This window comes from Barbus barbus, assembly GCF_936440315.1.
Source record: "Barbus barbus genome assembly, chromosome: 32".
NCBI classification, from domain to species: domain Eukaryota; kingdom Metazoa; phylum Chordata; class Actinopteri; order Cypriniformes; family Cyprinidae; genus Barbus; species Barbus barbus.
In genome coordinates, this window is record NC_136760.1 from 3,381,330 (window position 1) to 3,400,187 (window position 18,858).

At 39.4% G+C, this 18,858-nt stretch overlaps 1 protein-coding gene across 1 annotated transcript; it reads left to right on the top strand.

Moving 5' to 3' along the window:
• Positions 1 to 9,318: 9,318 nt before the first annotated feature.
• Positions 9,319 to 14,594, top strand: LOC306852558 (carbonic anhydrase 7-like). The gene is made up of 9 exons (XM_079389481.1): positions 9,319 to 9,396; positions 9,519 to 9,591; positions 9,746 to 9,772; positions 9,929 to 10,099; positions 11,313 to 11,464; positions 11,645 to 11,746; positions 11,843 to 11,915; positions 12,297 to 12,463; positions 12,574 to 14,594. Exons 2-9 carry the CDS (start codon positions 9,519 to 9,521, stop codon positions 12,766 to 12,768), a joined length of 960 nt encoding a protein of 319 aa, XP_079245607.1. The 5' UTR covers positions 9,319 to 9,396; the 3' UTR covers positions 12,769 to 14,594.
• Positions 14,595 to 18,858: the final 4,264 nt, after the last annotated feature.

Consider the following 18,858-nt stretch of genomic DNA (forward strand, 5'->3'; position numbering starts at 1 on the left):
CATAAGGCGCATGGCAGATAGAGTGCAAAACCAGTTAAATAAACAACACTGTGTAGATATATTTGTAGTGCAAAAGAGCTTATCAGTCTGAGGACATTGTAGAAAATAAAAACAAGAGAGATAGATAAAGTGCATAAGGCACATGGCAGAATAGATGGAGTGCAAACCAGTTGAATGTACAAAAACAAAAACAAAACTGTGCAGATGTTTTGTTTTGTTATGAGTGTAGTGCAAGAAGAGCTTATCAGTCTGTTAAAGTGACAAGTCGAAGAGACTGTTCGGATAGTTTTTGTCAGACTACCCGAAGAGGTAATTTGCAGTCAATGTTGGATGGGTAGTGATCAGCCAATGCTGCACACGTGACAGGTGCCGGTTACAGTTGTTGGTCGGTGGGGGGGGGGGGGGGGGGGGGGTGTCACAGAGTCAGAGTTCCTAGTGTGTTGCTGTGTTAAATGGGGGTGAAAGAGGGGAGGGGGGGCAAGGACGGGAGGGAGTTCAGCTTCCTGACAGCCTGATGTATGAAGCTGTCCTTCAGTCTGCTGGTCCTCGCCTGGAGACTCCGCAGTCTCCTCCCTGATGGCAGCAGACTGAAGAAGCTGTGTGTCGGGTGGGTGGGATCGCCTGCAATGCGGAGGGCTTTGCGGGTGAGACGGGTGCTGTAGATGTCCTGGAGGGAGGGGAGAGAGACACCAACGATCTTCTCAGCTGCTCTCACTATGCGCTGAAGTGACTTGCGGCAGGATGCGTTGCAAGCGCCATACCACACAGTGATGCAGCTAGTCAGGATGCTCTCGATGGTGCCTCTGTAGAAGGTGCACATGATGGGGGCCGGGGCTCTGGCTCTTCTGAGTTTGCGGAGGAAGTAGAGACGCTGCTGTGCTTTCTTGGCCAGTGCTACAGTGTTGTTAGTCCAGGAGAGGTCCTCAGTGATGTGCACACCCAGGAACTTGGTGCTGCTCACTCTCTCCACAGTCGCACCGTTGATGGTCAGAGGGGCATGCTGAGTGTGTACTCTCCTGAAGTCAACAACAATCTCCTTCGTCTTCTTCACGTTCAGAGAGAGATTGTTGTCACTGCACCACCCGGCCAGGCGGCTCACCTCGCTCCTGTAGTTTGTCTCATCTCTGTTGCTGATGAGACCCACCACAGTCGTGTCATCCGCAAACTTAATGAAAATGTTGGAGTTGTGTGATGGTGTGCAGTCGTGGGTCAGCAGAGTGAAGAGGAGGGGGCTCAGCACACATCCTTGGGGGGCCCCAGTGTTCAGTGTGATGGTGCTGGATGTGTTACTGCCGACCCGTACTGCTTGAGGTCTCCCGGTCAGGAAGTCCAACAGCCAGTTGCACAGAGAGGTGCTGAGCCCCAGCTGGACCAGTTTGTGAGTGAGCTGTTGAGGGATGATTGTGTTGAATGCTGAACTGAAGTCTATGAACAGCATCCTGACATATGAGTCTTTTTTCTCCAGATGTGTGAGGGCTGGGTGGAGGGCAGTGGTGATGGCATCATCGGTCGAGCGGTTGGACCTATATGCAAAAAGGACTCCCCCTCCTTCTCTGGTTTCTGCTGCGATAGTCTCTGTTGTCAGTCTGCCTTTGCTGGTCCAGCCACCTCTTGACCCATCAAAGCTGGGCACTCCAACTTCCAGTGTCTCCTCTCTCTGCAGTAATAACAAACATCTGGATCGATCTGAGACAGTCTTTGTCCTCTGCCTCTGTAATTCATACCTTGTCTCGGTGGGTCTTTGTACATCGTTAGAGTTGTCAGCTCAATCTCTTTCTCCTTTTTCTTTCCCTTTCTTCCAGCAGTCTTTCAGCATGGAGGGCATGCTGCCTTATCTTTTCCAGTTTCTCGTCCTCCTATCCGATGCAAGCTTGTTTGATGATCGCAGCTATGCCAGGTTTCAATCCACTCATGAGGCTGCTTCGCAGATGAGATTCCCACATCTGTGGAACTTCTCCTCGTTCATCTGGTTCTGGCATTCCGCTGAATTTGTTCAACGTTTCATACAGACGCACGTAATAGTCGTCAACAGACTCACTTCTCTTCTGTGTGCAGTAGTTGATTTTGGTGGTGTTCACTCTGACTGGAAAATCAGTCTTGATCCGTTGACACAGTGTTTTCACTGCTTGACGATACGCTTCATTGTCGGCGTGATTCCAGTCTGCGTTCTTCCTTTGCCCATGGGGAGATGTGGTTTTATTTTGTGCCAGTCTGTGGCCCCCAGTTTGAGCATAAGCAAACGTTTTAGTTCTTGCATGATGGGACTAAATTCTTGACAGAATAAGTTCAAGTCGTTTGCAAACTTTTCTCCAGAGTCTTTGGGGTGAGGCAGGTGTGTCATAGCCTGTTTCAAGTCTCTCAGTCCATGATCGGAAAACCATCACAGTTCCTTGCGGTCCAGCCACTTGAATCATGGGGAAAATTCCCACGTGCTCTCCTCTTTTCTCCAGTTCATCCTCGTTCAGGCTGTCCGGTTACAGTGTCACTTTCTCATGAGCTTTAGATCTGGTGCTTACTCCACTCACATAGTATTTCATTGCTCTGATGCCATCTCTGATGGCAGACGGTCTGGATGATGATGATGGTGTTGTCAAAATTGTTGCAGGGGCGGGTGTTTGCTTTCCTCTCGGCAGTTCAAAGATCTGTGCTTGTCTCAGGCGGTGTGAGCACAGGTTGCAGCGGTGGTAGCTGTATCTGAGGCTGTTGTAGCATCTGTCGATAGGGGTGAGGCCAGGAGTCCAGATCAAAGTCCATTTTGGCACACTGCAGTTCTCTAAGGGGATAAAGAGAAGAATTTTGAAAAGTATGATCTGTTCTTTTGTCAGCCCTCGCTGCAGAGTTAGCAATTTTTTGTTCGTTTCCAAATGGCAGCTCCTTTGAAGCCTGCCTTTTTTCTCGCCGTTCTGCTTCTTCAACCCAGTAATTTAAATATTTCCTACGTTTCTGAAACTTGTCTTTTTGATTGTTTTTCCAGCTTTTTCTTATCTCTTAATTTGTTTTCACATTTTTCCAAGCTCTCTTTTGCTCTGTTTAGAGCCGTTATTCTAAACATACCCCTTTTTAGAAAACCATGATTCTCAACCCACTCGGGTATCACTTCCATGATTCTTTTCCCATATTTCTTTTTCATTTCAATATAAATTGGACTGTCCAAATAATCTAGATCAATCTTAGACTTGACATTTGACTCCAGACCCCATTTTTGCAATCCAAGACTTTACCTGGAACGCATCCTCTTTCCCTCACACGTGATCATCACCACAGTGTGTGCACTGACTCGCACAAAGTCTTGTCACCCCCTTGTCTTGCAAGACGGTCCTGCTTACTAGCAGACCTCTTTTTCACTTACCCGTGAACTCAATGGGTGGCTCGGCCTTGCATCATAAAATCTGGGAATATTAAACCTCAATTTACCAAATTAAAACCCACTCTGAATCACAAATAATTATTTTAAGTTTCAAGACAATTGGATTTTCAAAATAAGTCTCACTGTTTGCAGCACGCGTTTTATCATCCATTGAGAGACCAGCAGTGAAGGTCCAGAGCCCTCAGACGCCAGTCTCCCCTTCCCTGAAGCCTTTTGGGGTTTAGGGCTAAACCCTTTTTGGGTTAGGGTGATCAGCCAAATAACAAGAAAAAAGAGCTGTGAGCAGAGTGATACCCCACTCTCCTAGCACCTGTTGTTTATAACATCCAAGAAGATACATTGTTGAAAACAGATAAAACCTTATCCAGTCATGTTACTCTGTGCACATCACTCCATAACACATGCACACCTCATGCACAGCACATCATCATCATTATATGTTTAGTTATTAGTTCATGATTAACACACACACACAAAATGTTCCATCCATCCATCCATCCAACACAACCAAATACAGAAATGTGATGCAAATACTCACAGCACAACCAAAAACAGAAACACGTTGCAAATACTCGCAACACAACCAAACACATAAATGAGCTGCAAAAACTCACAACACAACCAAACACAGATTTACTACAATTTGTATAAGCACAGTTTTACTTAAAATATCATGCTAAGGTAAGTGTAGCAAAAGCATTAATTTGTGGTTACCATGGTTTAACTGTAGTAACTGTGTTTTTTTTTTTTATTTGTAGTAAACTATGGTTAATTTTCGTAAGGGTTCCGTTGTGGTCTGTGCTACTTGCAGCATGTTTCTGTATTTAGTTATGCTGTGAGTATTTGCAGCCTATTTCTGGTTTTGCAGCACATTTCTGTTTTTTGGGTGTGTATCGCAACTAAATGGGGTATGTTGGCGCACTTCCCACTAGGCACAACACCCTTCCTGTACATTTAATTATAATCCTCCAGTCATCATTTAAGTATGATTCATTTTGAATTGGATGTGTTACGGTGTCATTGTGACGAAATATGAGTCAGTTTTTCAAAACAGATGTGACATGACTGTGCTGTGAAGGCCGTCATCAACAAGAGTAGATGGTCCGAGGAAACACAAACATGCACTGTGGTGTGGGCACAACGATGCCATTCCAGTAAAACAAGGCACCTGTCAAAAGAGACTTAAACTAGCTTTAAAGGGAACATGAGACAATATGGGAACATGATGCAATATCCTGAATTCTTCATATATCTGGGCCATGGAGTAGGATTTCTAATCGAAAGCTATTTCTCTCTAAAAAACATCAAAACTGTTGGCGCCAATAGCCTAGTGGGCAGTGCGCCGACATATGATGCTGTTGTGTACTGGGCGTCCCGAGTTTGAATCGTGGCTCAAGGACCTTTCCCGATCCTACCCCCCCCCCCCCCCCCTCTCTCTCTCTCTTCAACTTCACTTCTTGTCGCCTCCACACTGTCCTATAGTAACAAAAGCAATATAACAATAAATACATTTTAAAAAAGACTGCCCACACCCAAACACCACAATACCCACAATGAAGCATGGTAACGCAAGCATCATCCTATAGTGCTGCTTCTCTTCAGATGGGACTGAGGAAGTAGTCAGGATTGAAGGAATCAAGGATAGTGCCAAATACTAGCAGGCCTCCACAAAATATTTTAAGGTGATGAGGAATTTCATTGTTCAGCATGATAAAAATCACAATCACAAATATAAGTCGACAAATGAATGATGTTAGCATAACCCAGCAAAATGATCAATCTAGAACTAAAACATAGTGAAAACAAGAAGTTGATAGACTCTTATTCAAAAATACTGACTGCTGTAAAAGCAAAAGATGTTTCAACCAAATATTAGTTGAGGGGCGTGCACACTTGTCCAATCCGCTTATTTTAAGTATTTTATTTTTCTTTGTTTTCCGTAAAAGTTTTGATTTGTTTGTTACTTGAATGCTACTTGAATTTGTTACTTGATTAATATTGCATTAAAGGTCTAAAATAATCAAACATGATTTATCTTGGATAAGTTTTATATTTCAAAAAGCTATTCACCTGTCTAGACCAGGGGCGTCATGCACTTATTTTTGAGGGGGCACAAGATTTTTTTGGGGGGGTGGTCACGTGACACCTTCATAGATTATGTTAGATCTATAGTGGGCAATGTTCAAAGTAACCTAATAATGTAATCTATTAACTATGCATAAAAACCTGTCTGCTTAATTAACATATATGGGTGTCATACCATAACATATTTTTAATACAACTGACTTTATATTTAATGTGAATTTGACATTGTATGTTAGGCTACTAATCATAACACTTTCATTGTAGCCTTCAGAAAGAGAGCAAAGAACATTTAAATGATCAAAGAACATTTTCACTGACAGTCTACCCACTAAACATTGGACGTCGGATAGACGTGCAGATCATGTCTATATTGGGTCCGTTGGTCCATGACCAATTCTGGACATCTATTCGACGTCCAAACTAGGTCCACTATTTGGACGTCCAACCATGACCCAACTTGGACGTCATTTTGACGTTCAACATTTGACCTAATCTGGCTTATTTTTTTTGGACGTCATTTGGACGTCTATGGCAGTTGTGATATACACATTAGACGTGCGGTAGACGTCGAAAAAAGACGTCGCCTGGCGTTACAAAACAACCCCATCAATGGACGGAAATTGGACGTCCAAAATGACATGAAAAAGATGTCACTACGACGTCACATTGCGCAGTGGGTAGAGTTCAAGCACTCTCAAAAACTCCCATTAAAATCACTGAAGCTGTTTACTGTGAAATGAATATACTTACAGATTCATACACACATTTGTACATTCTTACGAGAGAATTCGCCAGAAAGATGTATTCAGTCATTGAGGGAGTGAAGAAAAAAACGGCATTTTAGCGACGACTCATCTGAACGCCTCTGATTGGTCATTGCATTCATCAGCTCAACAGAATCATGTGTGATTGGTTATAATGCAGCACTGTAAAAACACATCTGTCTCTGGCTCAGGCCAGCCAGCGAACGCAGATTTGAATTTAGCAGCTGATGATAAACGCACTAAACGATCTAATCACACCACTGTGATTGTATTAAATATAGAAAATATTATTTATTTATTTTTATCTTTTGGAAGATGCATTCAAAATCCACTTGGCTCAAAAATCTGAGGGGGCACGACGCCTCTGGTCTAGACCATTAGCAGAGCTGTTCATGAGAGTTACAGTATGAGCCTACCAGACAAGTGTTCCTAGATCAGGCTACATGTCCTACCGCCAACTGAATATGAGGCTGATTTGATAGACATAAATCTCCTTATGACTTCAGAAAGATGCATTTGAATGCAAAGCTCTGCTGAACAGTTCTGGGGAAATGTTACATTTAAAATGAATTCACTCTAAAGGTCATTGCACACTGAGTCCGAAATGTTCACAAGCGTTTTTCCATTTTTCTTTTTCGTATTCCCCATCCTTTCCTATCAAAATGCATGCTACGGATGCGAAAACGCAGAAAATCGAACCTGATCCGAATTTGTTTTGACAGACGAAAGTTTCGGAGGCAGTGTGCAAACTTGATTGACACAACGTGAGGTCGTATTTATTTAGTGCGAAAATTTCAGACTCAGTGTGCAGAGACCTTTAGAGTCTGTAAGGTATCATGTTATGAAGTAATTTTCTGTTTTGGTTTTTCACAAGCATTTTACACATATCTGAAGGGCATTGTGTTATGTATTAGGGTTAAAGGAAATGTTATGAGTTAATGGATAAAGGGTCTCATTCGCATTCATTCGAGTGAATGGATACTCACACATTTGTACGTGAAATCTGTGTACGAACTTGGGCATGTGGCTGCTCATTTAGAATTCTCCAAATTCATTAACAACTTAATGAGGTTAAGAATGATGTGCATACTCACATGTTGTGAATTATGCTGATTTTTTTCATGAGTAGTTCTCACGTGTACAAATATGAACTCATTCACAAAATGTAATATATTAGTAAATGAGACCTGGCAGAATATTAGAGGATTTCTACAGATTTCCTTCTTGTAGTGCATGTTATAATATGTTACCTTTATAAAAAGGGTAAAGGTCTCTGCACACTGAGTCCGAAATTTTCGCATGCGTTTTTTCGCATTGGCAATCTTAAAAATTCGTCACGCACAGAGACCTTGCACACTGAGTCCGATGCGTTTTAATTAATCCGTTGCGAAAAAAATCGCAAAACTATACAAAATGTCTTCAAGCAGTGAGGATGATTTTGTTGTCCTCTCTCTTTTTTAAAAAAGAAAAAGGAAATATTGGGTCCATCCAATCCATAGATTGCGCAGAGAGGAAGGAGAGTTCCACCTCCTTATCAAAGAGCTGCGGGATTATCTCGAGAGATTCAAAGTTTATTTCAGGATGTCAGTGCCTCAGTTTGATAGTTTGCTAGCGATACTGAATCCACATATTAAAAAGAAGACCACCAATTTCCGTGAACCAATTGATCCTGAACAGAGACTGTCTGAGGTATGGATACGCCCACAGACACACACACACACACACAACAAACTGCTGCATCGGAAAGGTGCGCGCCAGGCATAAAAAAAATATGCTACAGCAGTTCTTTATATTCTGTATCTTTGTATTCCGCAATTTGTTTGTCATAAAGTGCTCTGTGCTGCAAGACGAAGTGTATTAATTTGTCTGACACTATTTTGGATTTCGCTTGTACGGTGGCTCTGAATTGTCAAAACACCTTCTCAAAGCATCTCAAAATGCTTTATACGGATGCGAAAAACGCAAAAAATCGAACCCGATCCGAATTTTTTTTTGACGGACGAAAATTTCGGAGGCAGTGAGCAAACGTGATTGACAAAACGTGAGGTCGTATTTATTTTTCAACGTGCGAAAATTTCGGACGAAAAATTCGGACTCAGTGTGCAATGGCCTTAACTATTTATTTCGCTACATTTAATGAAAATTTGCTTTAGTTTCCCTCACCTACGTTATCTGTTTCACGTCCAGAATGGCTTGACTTACAGGATTTGTTTGTTTTTTTTTACATAGAAGTTGTGGGAAAAAAGTGTTTCTCCCCGAACACTGTTTGCATGCAATACCAAAACATCATAATAAAGGCAAAGATCATGGTGGTGCAGTGCCTGTAAATTTCATGGCCAAGCAAATCCATGGCTGCTTTGAAACCAAAAAAAGTTTCTATTTATATCTATTTCCATTTTTCCAGCATTGAGCAGTGTAGCCAACCACAGTGATATCTGGTGATTTCCTGAATGCAATCCAATCATGGCTTAGTTAGAATTCACTCACCACTCACAATACCAGAGTTTCAATCTCGCAAATCCTCTCATTATAACAAAACTTTGAGATGTCAGACCAATGGTTTCTGTGTCATCAAATGATGAAATGGTATTTAAAAGGATGCTGACTGTTAAATTTAGAATTATATCTAAGAAATCACTAAATGGTTGGTTCTTGGGTTTCATGTTGTTCCACTACTAATGAATGCTTGGTTTTAAGAAACCTTATGGAAGGTTATTGAGCACCCAGGACAGTTTGCCTTTTTAAATAACTGAATTAATCTAAACTGGTGCTATTTACAATCATTTATTTCAATTATTTTTGAAACATTATAAAGTCAACGTCTAACAGTTATTTTGACTCACTTTAAAGGCTGGTAAGCAAAAGCACGTGGTAGTGAACTTCGTTTTCACCCTCTATCACGAGAGGGTTAGAGAACATGACCGATGTCATGCTGAGAGGTAAAAACTTTAAGATAAGATTAAATAAATGTGACTGCTACGAATTCTTAAGAAATCTCAGAAGATAAACGACGACTAGCAATGTGAGATGTGAGCTTTAGATAGGAATGCAGTTTTCCGTCAGCAAATAAACAGATGAAAGTGACCCACCCACTACAGGTGAGCTGTGAAGAGTACTAAAGCCAACTCATTATATTCCTGCATACAGACAGGTGAATCAAGTCAGAGACGTAAGACCAGAGTTAGTCTACATTATCTGATTGATTTTATTTCTCAATTTAAATTAAATTCATCAGGCCTATAATCCAATTAAGTTCTGTTAGGAGCATTGTTTCTGTTTTTAATGTGTATTGTTTGATGCAGATGATTGTCTTGCTGGTATCTTGCCTTTCTGCTCTTCTGTGTCCCACCGTCTACAGTGCGGACGCTTCAGTGGGTGAGTGTAACTGAAGTTCAGCTTCATTTAATCAATGAGTATATAGTTTTATTTTGTATAACTCTGTTAAACTAGGCACTAAAGGCTCTTGAAACGGTTTGATAGGAAGTTTCATTGGTTGTATTTATTAATGTTGTAATTTCACCCTAAACAGAATGGTGCTATCACAAGCCAGCATGCAGTAAGTGCGATTTATGCATTATTTTTTGCATCCTAAAATATTCCACATAGACATAAAACGTAATATAACTGTTATTAAAAAGTTTTAAATTTCAGTATACTTGTTCTATAGTGATTTTCTTTTCTTTTTTTTTTTTGGACTCCTGATTTGTAATAGATTTTACCACCTGGTCCAAGATTGCTCCACAATATTGCAGTGGATCCAAGCAATCTCCCATTAATATCTTGACTGCAAGTGTTCAGAGAAATCCTGACCTGACCTCCTTTAACTTCACTGGTTTTGATGACAACTCCACCTTCATGTCAATCGTAAACTCAGGAGACTCCGGTAAGGATCACAGCACACTGAGAACCTTAATTTGTCGATATTACTTGCATTTTACAGAATCAATCTCTGTATGACATTAAAGGGTTAGTTCACCCAAAAAATGAAAATTCTGTCATTTAGTACTCACCCTCATGCCGTTCCAAACCCGTAAGACCTTCATTCATCTTCGGAACAAAGATTAAGATATTTTTGATGAAATCGGAGAGCTCTCTTTCATCGTCCATAGTCCATAAGGATGATACCACGATCAAGGCACAGAAACGTAGTAAGGACATTGGTGAAATAGTCCATGTGACATCAGGGGTTCTACTGTAATTTTACGAAGCTACTAGAATACTTTTTGTGCACAAAGAAAACGATAACATAATTTAATTAAACAATTCTTCTCCCCGAGTTACCGTCTTCCGCCATATTGTAGAGTAACCCAGAACATAATCAGCAGTGTTTACGATCAGTAGAAAGCGCACACATGCTGAACATAAACAACACTGATTACATTGATTCAATTCTGGGATGCTCCCCAAAATGGCACGCATGATCACCTTATTATTCAGTGACTTCCAAATGAGGATACTAACAAAACAAATCCTTAGGAAACTGTAACACGAGAAGCATCACATTAAATGAGTTGCACAGAGAAGTACAAAATGCGAACTAGCAAAGAGGTGTAGGCGATCTACTGTTAGACAACAGCAGGATAAAAGTTATTTGAGGCCTTTTTATGTTCCATGAGACTCGCTGCCTACCCAATATAAACTTGTGTGGTTTCACAAGTGTTTTCTTGTGTACTTTGATATTTGTGATGTCGTGTTTACGGAAGAACGAGGGAAAAAAATATCGGATAGGGAAATCTCTGGCATTGTGTGGATATGGCCTTAGACTGGCAAAAGTAGAACGCAGATCAATCATCTTTGATGCTCAGCATCAGTGCATAGTATATCCTGGACATTGTATCTCAAGGCATGTTTAAACAGCCGAGTTAGGACTGCTCTGTGCCCGCTTAAAATTCAAGCTGAAGATGCAATATTGCATAAAAGCCAGACTAAATTAAGCCTGCTCTAACCCACCTCCTCTATTAAAGTATACCGTTGTAATTGCAGTGTAAATGCTACTTCTGAGCAGCCTTAAACAGTCTATGTAAAGAGACTGAGAAAGTGCTTCTTTGACTGCTTTGCAATGTAAATTTGGTGTAATATATCCATTGTCTTCACAGTGGTGGTCAACCTGGATGATGAGATAATTAAAGTGCAAGGAGGTGCTCTTCCAGGTGTATACAACACCAAACAATTCCATCTCCACTGGGGCAACGGCAACTCCTCGTCTGGCTCTGAACACACTGTGGATGGCAAACAATACCCAATGGAGGTATGATTGACTGAATTTTGAAAATGGACTGCTTTGTTTCAAATGTTTCCCCTCAAAGCAGCCTGAGTATGAGTAAACTCTTTAAAAAAAGGGGGGTTTCACTGTGATGCAATAGAAGAACCTTTATTTTTTAGGGTTTATGTGATCATTCATTGTGTGTGTTCTTATGTTGTCTCATAGCTGCACATTGTAAGTGTCCATTCAAAATACAACGGGAGTGTGTCAGCTGCTCTAGCTGCCAAAGACAGCACAGCATTGGCTGTTCTTGGATTCTTCATTGAGGTGAGCATGACATTTATTATATCCAGAGGTAAATACAAACATAAATGGCTTGGTTTTGTGCACATGGGTATATATTGTTTTTTTTTTAACCAACAGGGAACCAATGAAGCAAACAAAACAAAAAGCTGGGATATCCTATCATCCTATTTGACAAAAATACGCAATTCAGGTAAATAAACCGCTTGTAAGAATCTTGAGTTTTGTGAGGGATCGTTCACCCTAAAAATCTACTTTTTGTGATCATTTCTTCACCCTTGTGTCATTCCAAAGACATTTTGAAGAATGTTTCAACTGTTTTTGTTCATACAGTAAAAGTCAGTGGGGTCCAAAACAACGCTGGACTATGCTGGCTTTCACTGTATGAGCAAAAACAAAGATGGAACAATGATAACAAGTTTTTCATTTTGGAGTGAACCTTTAAACGCTGGTATGCTTGGTTAATCTCTCTTAATCAATATGACTTAACAACAAATTAGCACAAAACTTAAGACAACCAAGTAATTTCAATACACCCTCTTGACTTTTTTTTGTTTTTGTTGTGTATATATAGGTGATCAAACCTCAGACATTATGAATCAAATCACACTAAACAGTCTGATTGAAGGTGTGGACCTGACTAAATATTACCGCTACCAAGGCTCTCTGACTACACCCAGCTGTAATGAAGCTGTGATTTGGACTGTGTTTAAAGAGCCCGTCAAAGTCAGCCACGACTTTGTAAGTAAAGGCAACTATTTGGACAGCCATTCATAAAAATCCCATTCATCTGGATGACAACTCTTACATATTCTGATTTAAAATTTTGTTTACATTATTCCTCCAAACAGATCAACCGCTTCAGCACAACTGTCCTTTTCAAAGACACAAGCGCTTCAGTTCTGATCACTAACAACTTCAGAGGAGTTCAGCCCCTGAATGGCAGAGTTGTAACGTCACAGGTCGCAGTGGCATCTGCAGCACATTCATCATCCACTTTATCTGTCATCACAGTACTTCTCTTGTCCAGTTTGTGTTGGCTGTAAAAAATGCTTTGCACGCACATTTTATGAGCTGATTTGATTTATTGCTCTAGTGAATTATGTGCACTTTATTGATTGCATTTGATCATGGTGGTTTCTGTAATATGTTGATTTTGTCATTAGTGAATCTTGTTACATGAAAAATATAAGATGTAAGGTAGGAGTTAATGACGTGAAGCTTTTCCTGTTTTCACCAATTAACATAATTTATCAACTGTGAGCATAACATGAGTGCTTAGGAAATTAATTAATATTATATATTTTTTTCTCAAACTCTTAGTTTAAAACAGCTGAAAACTTACAGATGTTTTTTATGAACCTTCTGTTATCTGCAAATTTATTCAACAGTAGGTGATTCCTATTTAAGGGGACGACAGCTATTAAAACTGAAACAATAAATGTTTGTTGTTTAATAACAAAATGTCTCCAATTGAGTTCTGTTTATACTTAACCATATATAAATGTGGTTACATTTAAATACAATTACAGCAAACACAGTAATATTGTGAAATACAATTTAAAATTATGATTTTCTATTTGAATATATTTTAAAATGTAATTCATTCCTGCGATGCAACGCTGAATTTTCAGCCTCATTACTCCAGTGTTCAGTGTCTCGTGATCCTTCAGAAATCATTCCCATGTGCGATTTTGCTGCTCAAAAATATTACTATCAATGTTGAAAACAGTTTTAGCCACTTAATATAGTATATAAATCATCAAAACTCATGCAATTGACATAAATTGCTTTTGGAACTCCGGCTATGCATCAAGTCTGCATGTCTTCTGGGGGTGGAGACCTGCTACACCTGCTTCACCTAATCCAAACTGGCCTTGATTACCCTAAAGAGTAACACCTGTCACTATTTGTTTTTGGTGGTGACCTTAAGCTTGTTTGTTCTTTTAAAGCTTTTTAGTGTAAAGCTTTTTGGAGTAATTGTTTAGAATAGGGTTTTACAGGTCAAACTATATTTTGAGCTGGGCTTTGGCTACTCGTAAAGAGTAGGGGTGTAACCCTAGTGTCCTGGCCAAATTCACTCCACTGGTCCTTGTCAATCATGACCTCCTAATAATCCCATCCACTTGATTGCTTGATTGGCTCTATGACTCTCTCTCCTCTCCACCTGTAGCTGGTGTGTGGTGAGCGCACTGGTGCCGTTGTGCTGTGGCTGCCGTCGCATCATCCAGGTGGATGCTGCACACTGGTGGTGGTTGAGGAGAGACCCCCCCTTATGACTGTAAAGCTTTTTGGGTGTACAGAAAAACACAAAGCGCTATATAAATGCCTCATTCATTCATTCACTAGATCACAAGAAAATGCAAGCGGAAGGAGGTGATCTGCCAGGCTTGTTTGCCAGTGTGAAGTTTCATGTTCCCTGGGCTAATGGCAGTGGGAATTCCAGTATCTTTAGTATAATGGTTTCAAACTACATTTGGTGGTGGGGTGTTTTTTGGAATTCTAGATTTTACTCCACATTTGACATCTTTAAGACCATTATAAGTTTTCCACTTCAGAAACAAAGCTTTTAGATTTGCCCTGCAGTTAAAGGTATTGAGTCCTCATCTAAGTGTAAACGGGAGCTGAATTGAAGTCTTGTGTGTAGTTTCCCCCCCCCCCATGCAGGAATCACAGCTCTGGAGAATTGCTTTGGTTTAGCGTTAATATGTAAAGTATATACACAAGGATTTTGGTTTTCTTTGTGGTAGTCTTATGGTCTTTCACTGACGTTTAACTGTTTGTTTTGTCATAACACTTTTCATAAACATTTGATGTTTTAGCCATTATTTTAAATGTATATTACACAAAATAAAGGCCTAACATTCTTGGGCAAGGTAGCAAGTGTTTTATTCATCTCAAGTTAAATGCGTCATTTCTTCATGCTTTGAAATAACATTTAAATGCTTAAGGGTTTGTGCATTTGAACTTTCTTAATTTATTTGTGAATTTGCAGCATTTATTTTGCTCAAGGTCTACTTTCAGTGTAGCAAAACAAGATTGAAATGACTTTTCATGCTTTCAGTAAAACGGGTTATTTATAAACAGTTTCTAGAGGTGTTTTGTATCAAACAAGTACACACACCCATTCCCCTACCTCCACCTGCCCCTGTGTGTGTGTGGTACAGTATTTGACACCAAAGACATAACCATTCACTTTCTTTGAACAATGCATTTTAGGTTGTAAAATCATGAGGCAGGGTAGTGTAGAAAATATCCCAAAGAGTAACCGTGTATTTACCCTATATACCCTGATTAGACATTTTAAATATGTGGTGGAAACTCAAGGACCTATTGGTTCTTGTTTAAGGAAGAAAACATTTAACCTAGTTTTTGGAAAAATCTACAGCTGTTTTCTGTCATTGTTGAACCACATATTCTGATGAGCTCCAACAAACAAAAACAGGGAAGGGCAGTATGACCAAAACACAGATGGCGGAAAAGACACAGTACCAAGCTGCCGTAACCACCGCAAATACCCGGTCCTGCACATATTTTCCTCCCATATTTAAAGTGTTTTCGGAAGGGTTTACACATCTCAAACCCTTCCTGAAAGTCAAAGAATAACCTCTCTGACTGTCATGAACAGTTTTAGTTCTTGAAGGAGGATTATGGGTGATAAAAATCTGCACAGCCCTGTTAAAAGGGCAGCGTTGAGATGTAAAAATCATTCTATAATAAGGCATGGTATTTGGAATGAACAAAGTACATTCAAACTCTTCTTGAACCCATAATTTAAGTAACGCTGATTAACTCTGAATTAAAATTACTTTGTGTCATCAACAAGAGTAGACAGTCCAAGGAAACACAAACATATATTGTGGTGTGGGCACAACAATGACATTACAATAAAGCACCTGTTAAAAGAGACTTTAAGATTAACATTAGAGACAGTAACATTAGAGAAGCTGCATGAGATAGCAATATATTCTTTATATTTCTGGGCTATGGGTGGGTGATGGTGGCGCAGTGGATAAGACACATGCCATTGGTGTGAGAGACCCGGGTTCGAATCCACTGTGAGACACTTAACCCCCTAGTTGCTCCAGAGGCGTGCGACCTCTGACATATATAGCAATTGTAAGTCGCTTTGGATAAAAGCGTCAGCTAAATGAATAAATGTCTATGGCTAGTCAGTAGCCATTACTCCTGCCCCAAAAAGAAAAGATAAAACAAAATCATGTTATGGTCAAATTAAATCAAACTAAAATTTTGGACCATTTGTTTGGCACAAAAACAAAACTACTCATCACCCAAACACCACAATATACACAATGAAGCATGGTACACTGTTAAAAATTTATTGTAATTTTACAGGAAATTCCTGGCAACTAATTGCCGTGAATTTACAGCAAGTAATATACAGGTAATGTACTGTTATTTTAATACAATAAAGTATTGTATTTATACAGCAGTGCTACTGTGATTATAGTAGCATTATTACAGTAAAATGCTGTAATTTAGTATAATTTACTGTATATTTACTGCAACTCAGTTTTCCAGGAATTTCCTGTAATTTTACAGGAGAGATATACTGTGTATCCTGCTATTTGTAAATGTTACAATAAAATACTGTGATTTTCCACAATTAAACAAAACACCAAAACAATGGCAACTTTTCTTTTTTTGTATTATCACAATATGCAACACCACATCTTACAAACTTATTTTATCTTTTTCATCCAAACAAAACTACAGTTTCTGTGAGACTTATGGTATATCGGCTGTGAGAAGTTATGGTATGTTTTTTGGTAATTTAGACTAGGCTTTTTATGGATGCAATAGGCTTATATTGAATTAAGTCTTTCCTTTCTTCTTTGGCACATATATCCATATAACAACTATTAACAGGGCTTAAAACAAGGAAACTTTCTGTGCCTGAAATATGTTCAGGGAGCAATAAAAAAATAAAGTTCAGTGCGCCTATAAAATAAAAAAAAATGTACCCAATATAAATTTGGCTGCTATCCCTTTCAAAGTAGTCTCCTTGTGCAGTGATACACAGTTCTCAGTGCTCCTGGCTTGGTTGGAACGCTCCCTGGAAGCCTTGCTATTTAAGCCTATCCAGGACCATCTGAGACGTGTTTTGGATCTCCTCTACTGTCTCAAAACGGTGACCCAGTTTTAATTTTTGAACACTTGTTGTGAGCGTTTGCCTTGTCACTTTGGAGCACGCTGGATATGCCTAGATCCTCTTAAATGACACATGTTCCAGAGAGTGTTTCAACTGAAGCAGAAGCACTGGGAGCTGTGTATCACTGACTACTTCAAAGGGGATACTGGCCAAAATTAAATCAGGTATATTTAAGCTTTTTATCGTCACATTCTCAATACTTTGATTTCACCTCATAATTATTTTTTTAATCTACAACGGCCATGTGCCAGAATTCCGGCACAGTGCCAAAAAACCTTAAACCCTGTAATAAACAACCAAATAAGGGAAGAACATACCTTGCACAATTAAGCAAGGTGTGCTGGGTAGGGTCTCTTTCTGGATATCAGCAGCTGTGGCAGAGGACCAGGGAATTAAAAAAAAAAGTATTAACATTACAAAATGTATTACCAATTACACAACAAATACCAATTACAAATCTATTATTATTTTAATATTCCATACAGTCTGGCTTTGAGACAAAGAAAATGGTCCACTCAACACTGAAAAAAAAAAAGGCTAATATTTTTAATGTACACTATATTGCCAAAAGTATTGGGTCACCCCCTTCTAATGAACATGTTTGACTACTTTATAATTATGAGTATAAATCTTAATGTTAAAGCATATAATGATATTCTAGGGAATTGTGTGCTTCTAATTTTATAGCAACAGTTTGGACAGGACCCTTTTCTATTCTAACATGACAATGCCTCTGTGTATAAGGCACGGTTCAAAAAGACATGATTGATTCAGTCAGTGTGGAAGAACTTGACTGGTCTGCAGAAAGCCAAGTCCTGATCCCAGCTGAACTCCTCTGGTGTGACTTTAAATGCAGTTTATTTTAGATACAGACAGCTTACCTGACACATGCTCTGCTCTTCCTCCCTGGTTCCCCAAGCACAAAGTAACGTTATAACATCTTCTTACAGTTATGGCTAACTTACAGATCAATACTCCCATTTTAATACGATTAAGGCAATACTCTGATTAAGACTCTACCATGTAAACAGAGATTTTTGATTACCTTAATCCGGTGTTCTGTCGATTTGTGCTACCCTGACAGATTTTCCTACCTCCCATTAAAACAGTAGGTAGTACAATTTGAGAACGAAACATGCTACCTTTCAAATGATGATTTATTAATGTTTACACCTACCACAACCCTAAACCTACCCTTACAGTAGTGTATATACAGTAATTATGTGTTATATTCGTGGTTGTGGCTAGAAGGGATACAGCTACAGGAAACCAACAATAAATATTTTTTTTCTAACTATTAGATTGTCTTTTATTAATGTCTATACCTACCCCAACCCTAAATCTACTCCTTAGAGTAATGCAGATGGATTAAATATTGTTTTTCAGCGTGAGAAAAAGGACGAAATATTGATGTGCGCATGCGCAGTAAGCCCCTGTAGGAAAATCTGACGGGTAGGATAAAATGTCAGGACACCGGCTAAAGTCATTATCGAAGTAAACACAAATCGAACTATATGTTTATATAGTTTATATGTGAAATTCTGGAGGGGACGTCGGATGGCGTCACGTGGGGACGTAATGACGCATGCCATAAATCGATCTATGTACTATAACATGTAAAACGGGAAGATGAAGTGATTATTCTAAAAGCAACTCATGTAAACACCTTAATCATAATATTGTTTTATTCAGAGTAAGGTAAATAATTAGATTACTGATGTCCATGTAAACGTAGTGAAGAAGATACAAGCACTGACGTTTAAGTAAAGCCCATATTTCAGCTGATGTTTGCTTGTGTTCATTCAGTGACCGTAACATCTACAAGCTACGTTACTGTGCAAACCACAATGACTTCAAGACCCCCGATTAAAAGACAGCAAAACAGAAGTCATAATAACGTTACAATAGCCTGTCCAGTAGCATGTGTAATGCAATAATAACCTGAGCTAAGGAAGTTGAACGG